The sequence below is a fragment of the Dipodomys ordii genome, unplaced genomic scaffold, assembly GCF_000151885.1.
Source record: "Dipodomys ordii isolate 6190 unplaced genomic scaffold, Dord_2.0 Scaffold38, whole genome shotgun sequence".
Taxonomy (NCBI): Eukaryota; Metazoa; Chordata; class Mammalia; order Rodentia; family Heteromyidae; genus Dipodomys; species Dipodomys ordii.
Genome location: NW_012267254.1, coordinates 5,214,831 through 5,221,788, shown reverse-complemented (window position 1 = coordinate 5,221,788; position 6,958 = coordinate 5,214,831). Strand labels below are relative to the sequence as shown.

The window sequence follows — 6,958 nt, the reverse complement described above, 5'->3', positions numbered from 1 at the left end:
AATGGTAAACAAAGGAGGAGGCTGCAATGCTTGATAAGAAATGTACTCATTATCTTGCCCATGTAATTGTAACCCCTCTGTACCGTATGTTCACAAAAAATAAAATTTAAAATTAAAAAAAAAGAAGTTCTATTCGGAATAGCCAAAATACAGAATCAACCTAGGTGCTCATTAACTAATGAAAGGAAAAGAAAACGTGGTGTATATGCACAATGAAGTATTATTCAGTTATAAAGAACAAAATTGTGCCATTTGCAGGGGAAAAATGAATGAAACTAGAGATCATGCCAATATATATATATATAAGCCAGACTATGAAGAAAAATATCACATTTACCTTTTCGTATATGGAATCTAGTCCTTAAAATTGAATGACATGAATGTACAAAGTTTCAAATGGTAGGTATCAGTAGGAAGAGAGAAGATAAAGAAAAGTATAAGGACAATGAATATGTTTGAAGTGTCTTATAAACATATGAAAATAGAACATTAAAAACTGTCCAAATTGTTTTAAGAAGTGAAAGGGGAATGAGAGGAATGATAGAACCTGTGAATTTGATCTGGGTACAGTGTATGCATGTTTAACAATATGATGAAATTCCTTTGTACATGTAACATATACTAATAAACTGTAAACAAATAAATCTGTGATAATTTTTTAAAGAGAAAAGGAAGAATAAACTACATAGTACATTGCCATGGAAGATAAAAGTAAAGAGCATCTAAGGAAGGGGAGATTGCTGCATCAAATGAAACAAGGAGGTTAAGGTGGTTTAGAACTAACAAAACCTGCTGAGTTTGAGATGAGGAGGTTGTACTAGTCCACTTTGTGATGCAATAACAAAGTATCTGAGACTGGATAGTTAATACAAAAAAAAGTTTTGTCTCATTGTCTGGTGGCTCGAAAGTCCAAACAACTTGGGCATCTCCATCTGACTGGTTCACAACATGGCAGAGAAACGTAAAGCAAACTTGTCACGTGAAGAAGGGACATGTATGAAAGGAAGGAAGAGAATGGGAAGAGACTAGGCTTGTACTTTTATAACAACTTCCTCTTGTGAGTATTAATCTACTCTTTCAATATTAATCATGAGCATTAATCTGCTCATGATGGTCAAACTCTAATGACCTAAATACCTTCTCCTGGGTGCCGTGTCTTAAAAGGTTCCAGTACCTCAACATTGTCCTCACACTGAGGACTAAGCTTCCAGCACACAACATAGAGGGACAAAATTCTAAACCATAGTAGTGGTTACTGGTTAGTACAAAAGGAAAGAAGCAGTTTGTAGCTAAAGGACAATGTAGGGGGAATGGGAAAGGAAGAATGGGGGATGTATAGTGAGGAACTGAAGCTGTCATTGCTTTGCAGCTTCTCTTCTTTGTATTGAACGAGAGGGAGAGAGATGGCTTTCACTCAGTGGGGTTATGGGGTCATATGAAAGAATGGCTGGACATGTATCTCATCTCAGAACTGAAATGGCTGGTAACTCCTGAAAGAACTTTTGCCCCTCTCTTGCCTCTTGGCTATGATGCAGGAAATTATAACAAAAGTAGACAAAAGTTCCTACCCATGTCCTTTTGTGGCAGAACACTGTGGCAGAAGAAAATAATATTATAAAGTAATCTTCCCATTTATAATACCACATTATTGCCAGCTGAACAATTACAAGAGACTCCCTATATAGTAAAACCTCATTAATTTGGACTACAGTAATTTGGAATTAGTGGTAATTTAACCTGGGCTGGAATTACCTGTGTAATACAAGGAAAGGGTTCACTAAGCAAATAGTGTGAACAAGATTTCAAGGGAGTTAATTTAGTCTGCCAGCAGCTTATTTCACCTATTTTAAAGAACATACTGTTTTTAAAGAACTTCAGCATATTCATTATTTGAATGCAAATTGATTTGGCTAATTATAGATTAGTGTAATCTACTGTTAAAATCCTATATCTGTAACAGTTAACTTTGTTCTTACTGAATATCCTAATTAGAAATAAAACGTCAGTACTTTAAAGTTAGTTCATAATTTACATTAATGCATGTACCTTTTCTCTACCCTCATGAGGTAACTGCAGTTCATAAGGTATTATCCTAAAGTAGCACATCATTTATGATTACAGGGGAAAACCTAATAAATGATTTTAAAAAATAGCTTCATAATAGCCAAAAAGGTATCTTAAAAGTTGATGGCCTATATCTCCTGCAGGTTCCATTGACCATTTACTTAGCTCTTGCTTAACATACTAAACTGACACACCAACCAGGAGAGCTGATGTATATATTTTATATACAAGGTGCTGTGCTTGCAAGTGCTCTACTAGAGTCTTGTTTTTCCCCCCTTTACTTTTCTTGAATTTAGGGTTTGGGTATTGTCCCTTAGCTTTTTTGTTTAATGTTGGCACTCTACTACTTCCACTTCAGCTAATTGGAAATAAGAGTATTTCCAATTAACCACCTGAAAACCAAAAGTGGCACTGTGGCTGAAGTGGTAGAGCACTTGCCTTGAACTGAAGAGATAAGGGACAGCACCTAAGCCCAGAGTTCAAGCCCCTTGACCGACAAAAACAAACACACACACAAAAAGTTGGACGTTCCTGCCTGGGCTGCCTTCAAACCATGATCTTCAGATCTCAGCCTCCAGAATAGCTAGTAGTACTGGCTAGTAGACAGTTTTGTTTTGAATGTTCATAACTAATAAGAAGGAGGAAAACAGTTGCTACATGAAGGGACACAGAAGAATAAGAAATGAGTGCAGAAAGGAAACAGAACTCACATAAAACATGGCTTCAATAACTGCAAAAGCACCAAAGTCTAAAACAATGTAGTACAGAGGTAAAGACCTATAACATTCCATAGCAAACCTTAAAAACTGTAATAGAGCACAATAACTAATGACTGAAATTATGCCCCTAAATTATCAAGGGAGATTATACTGAATGTAAGACTTAAAATGCAGATAAATATACACACACTGACATAATTTGTGTCCATAATAATTAACCTAAAATGTGAAATATGCTGATGCTTAAAAAGATGAGGTTCAGAATATTATTATATAATAACAAAATGTTATTAAATGCTTACTCTGTGTTAAGCATGTTACATCATTTCCTAACATAATTAATATAATGCAATAACATTTTCCTAACATAGTTCACTTCTATAGTTGAAGAAAATAAGTTAGATTAAGCAACTAACTTCAGGAGGAGGGAGAGAAGGAGGGAAAAACAGAGAGATGTAGGGAGACAGAGAGAGAGGGGGGAGGGAGGGAGGGAGGGAGGAGGGGAGAGAAAGAGAGACAGAGAGAGAGAAAGAATATGAATCAGTTAGAACTCAGGCCAATTTCTTGTCTATTCATCACCATGCCTTTCTGTGTTCCATTCAATAAAGCTCTGTAAGAATCACTCCTTTCTTTTTTGGGGGGGTCCGGTCGTGGGGCCTGAACTCTGGGCCTGGGCACTGTCCCTCAGCTCTTCAGCTCAAGGCTAGCGCTCTACCACTTGAGCCACAGCGCCACCTCCGGCTTTTTTCTTTTTGCTTATGTGGTGTTGAGGAATCGAACCCAGGGCCTCAGGCATGCAAGGCAAGCGCTCTACTACTGAGCCACCTTTCCCTCACTTCTTTTTCTTTTTGCCAGTCCACTGTCCCTGAGATTTTTTTCGCTCAAAAACGAGCACTCTACCACTTGAGCCACAGTGCCACTTCTGGATTTTTTGAGTAGTTTTTTGGAGATGAGTTTTGTGGAGTTTCCTGCCTGGGCTGGCTTCGAACCACAATCCTCAGATCTCAGCCTCCTGAGTAGTTAGGATTACAGGTGTGAGCCACCAGCACCTAATTCAATCCTTTCTTAAAGGTTCCATGTAGGCAATGTTCGACTATATTTTCATTATACAGCCTGGTATGTAACTAATATCTTGATTTGTAAGCAGAAAGTCCTATGATCTAAAAGACAGATAGGCTGTTATATTTATATAAACATGCTATTGTGTAAGCCGAAAGAAAAAGTAATAATGAAAGTAAACAGTCAAAAAATATGAATATGTGCATTAGGCTTGCCACAAAATCAAAGATCAATCTCTGTATATTATTTCCAAATAAGTAACCAAGCAACAAAATGAAGAAGTCTAAAAGTATCAAATATCAGTTAGTATCTTATTTTTCTATTGTTTTCTTATTCCTTTTGAAGAAATTTCACATAAGAATAGGCCAGTGGGAGATGAGGAATGGGAGGAAGATTACAGATGAGGTTAGCAATTCCTTTGGCTGTTCTAAAGGAGTATCTGTTTGCCAGTTATTCTGAAAGAATTATAAGGACATAAGAGAAAATATGGGCCCAAACTTAACACTCTTTGAAGGCAGAGACAGGATGATCATACATTTAAGGCCAACTTGGGCTATACAGAGAGACCTTGTCTCAAAAAGAAAAAAGACATGTAGACATGATATATATCAGGGAGAACAGAAGTGGAGATAGGGAGATGAAAATATATGTAATTATCTGTGTTAGATGTAAAGTGAGTGTAGATTGCCAAATGTACATACAAAGACATTCATACAATTTATTCTAACTAAATCGATGCTCTTTAATCAACTCCTTTTGTCTCATATCTACTAGTTCTTCAATGATCAGCTGAAAATATCGCTTCTGTGATGAAGCATTCCACAAATTCTGAACCAAATTCTCCCTCATTTCTGCTTCTAGAGTTTTTCCTTATTCTCATTTGCCATAACACTAATTATACTCTATCAATTATTCATGTATGCGGTTCCCTCTATCCCATCCTGAGGGCAGGGGACTTTTCTCATTTCTGCAATTCCTATAAGGTCTAGCACAGTACCCATCTCATAGGGTTTAGGAAAATCTTGACCCTGTAGCACTACTCAAGACAGTGCATTATCACCTATCTTACCTGAAGGAGTATTTGTTCTCTTTCTTTTCTTGCTTGATTCCCCTCCATTCTCAATGAGGCCTTCTGTGACCAGAGGGCCACTGGCACTACCAAACTGCAGGGGCTCGTTGTTGTTGGCAGGGTCAAAGGGTAGCTGGTTCAATCCTAAAGAAGAAAAAGAAAGCCAAAGTCCAGACTCCATTAAGGACTGGAATCATCTCCAGATTTTATTATATGAGCCACTACAGGAAAACCTTTTAAGTTAAAAGAGCCTAGGAGTAACTGATGAATTACTTAAAGAAGTTGCCCCCTACTGTTCTTACAGATCATGTTGAAAGTATAGAATTAAAAGAGAAGACAGACAGAAGGTTTCTTTCAAACCTCTGTCACTGTTTTTGTGGGAACTTAACATTTTTAGCCTCAAGTTAGCAATTATTTTCCATTTTTCCCTTTAAAAGATAGGACTAGACAGATGTAGTAGTATGTGCCTGTAGTCCCAGCTACTTGGAAGGATGAGGCAGGGGGGACAGCTTAAGTCTAGGAGTTACAGGCTAGACTAGATAACACAACAAGACTTCATCTGAAAAGAAGAAAAAGATAGGGCCTTATTTCTTTAAATGATCCTGTGGCTAGACCTACACTTAATGTGAACAATATTGGTTTTGAATTCTTTGGATTATCTCCTGTAGTTTTTTCAGGATTTCCTCATAACCTTTGTTGAACTGATGCAGATATGCTCATTAATCTATCCTGGTATCAAAGTCACTTCCAATAATATAGAGATTTCTAGAACAGAAAACCATAAGTCTACAGTAAACAAGAGAAGACAACAAAATATAGAAATTGCAAGGGGTTGTTTACTGGCAGGAATGATGGGGAGTTATGGGTGACATTAATCTCACCCTCTTCAAATGCTGTATGAAGTGTGGCCACTTTACTAGTCACTGCAACACCATATAAAATGGCAAAAGCCATTTTCTATTCTTCAAGTCGTATGTGGTTCAGTCAGGGTTGAACAAGGATAGTTTCTTATTCCTCTGGCAGCTGTACCTGGAATTTCAAGTGTTTCAATTAAAACTTCATGAAATGTGGAATCAAAAGCTCTGTTAAATCGCATAGTAAAGACACCTCTTCTAAGCCTTTTATCCACTAGTCCCATAATCCTATCAACAAAGGAATCAGGTTGGCCTGATATGGTCCTTTCTTTAACCCCAATTTTTCTGTACCCCATAGCTGTATAACTCTTGAGATAAAATTTCAAAATATCAGTAAAAAGCTTGTAATCTGGTCACCTAAGGGTCAATTGAGTTTAGGCTAAATGAATGCTAAGACTCTAACAAAATGATTTCACATTATATTTTTTTAATAACAAGCATCCCATCCCCTTGCTAGTTTTTTAGCCCCCACAAAAAAAGTATTCTTTCTCTAATAGACTCCACTTGGAACACCTTCAATCAATGTCCTTTTGGACTTGCCAAATATCTTTCTTTCATATTCCATGAGTAACTAAATGAAAGAGTCAAACTTGCTTCTATATTTTGAGAAAACTATTCATGGCATTATATCCATATGCATATCAATGTCCTTTAAATTTTTTACCATCTTTAGAAATTATGAAACATGAATAATTAAGTTTTAGAAAATATTGACCCAGACTATGTTTAAAGAAGACTAGATTATTACATCATTTGCTAATGAAGATGTTTCTTCTAAATGAACAGTCCCAGAGTCTACTATGATTAGTGAACTATTTCTTATCTTATTTTGGCCTTCCTTTCTATAATACCATACTGATCTAAACAAGTTCCATGTAAGATACCAGTTGCATGAAAAGAGCCTGAAAGACTGGGCTACAGATTGGAGTATTTTTTACTAGGTAGATAATAGTGTAAACAGAGTGCTAACACTGAGGAGAATTATTGCAAAGATTAACAAACACACATTTATGAAATTATATTATTCCAAATGAGTTTAAGCAAACTATTTGCTGTAAGTTTGTATAGTCTCCTGGGATCTTTCCCACACTCCCCACAATTGTATCCTTGTGCATCACTCCAAGACTAAAACA

At 36.6% G+C, this 6,958-nt stretch overlaps 1 protein-coding gene across 1 annotated transcript in view; it reads right to left on the bottom strand.

The window, feature by feature from the left end:
• Positions 1-6,958, bottom strand: part of Enox2 (ecto-NOX disulfide-thiol exchanger 2) — a 317,354-nt gene that overhangs the window by 178,028 nt on the left and 132,368 nt on the right. The window contains exons 4-5 of the mRNA XM_013018185.1: positions 5,793-5,940; positions 4,912-5,055 (exon numbers count right to left, since the gene is read on the bottom strand). Coding sequence (XP_012873639.1) covers positions 4,912-5,055; positions 5,793-5,865 — 217 coding nt within the window. The 5' untranslated portion in view covers positions 5,866-5,940. The remainder of the gene's footprint in view (positions 1-4,911; positions 5,056-5,792; positions 5,941-6,958) is intronic.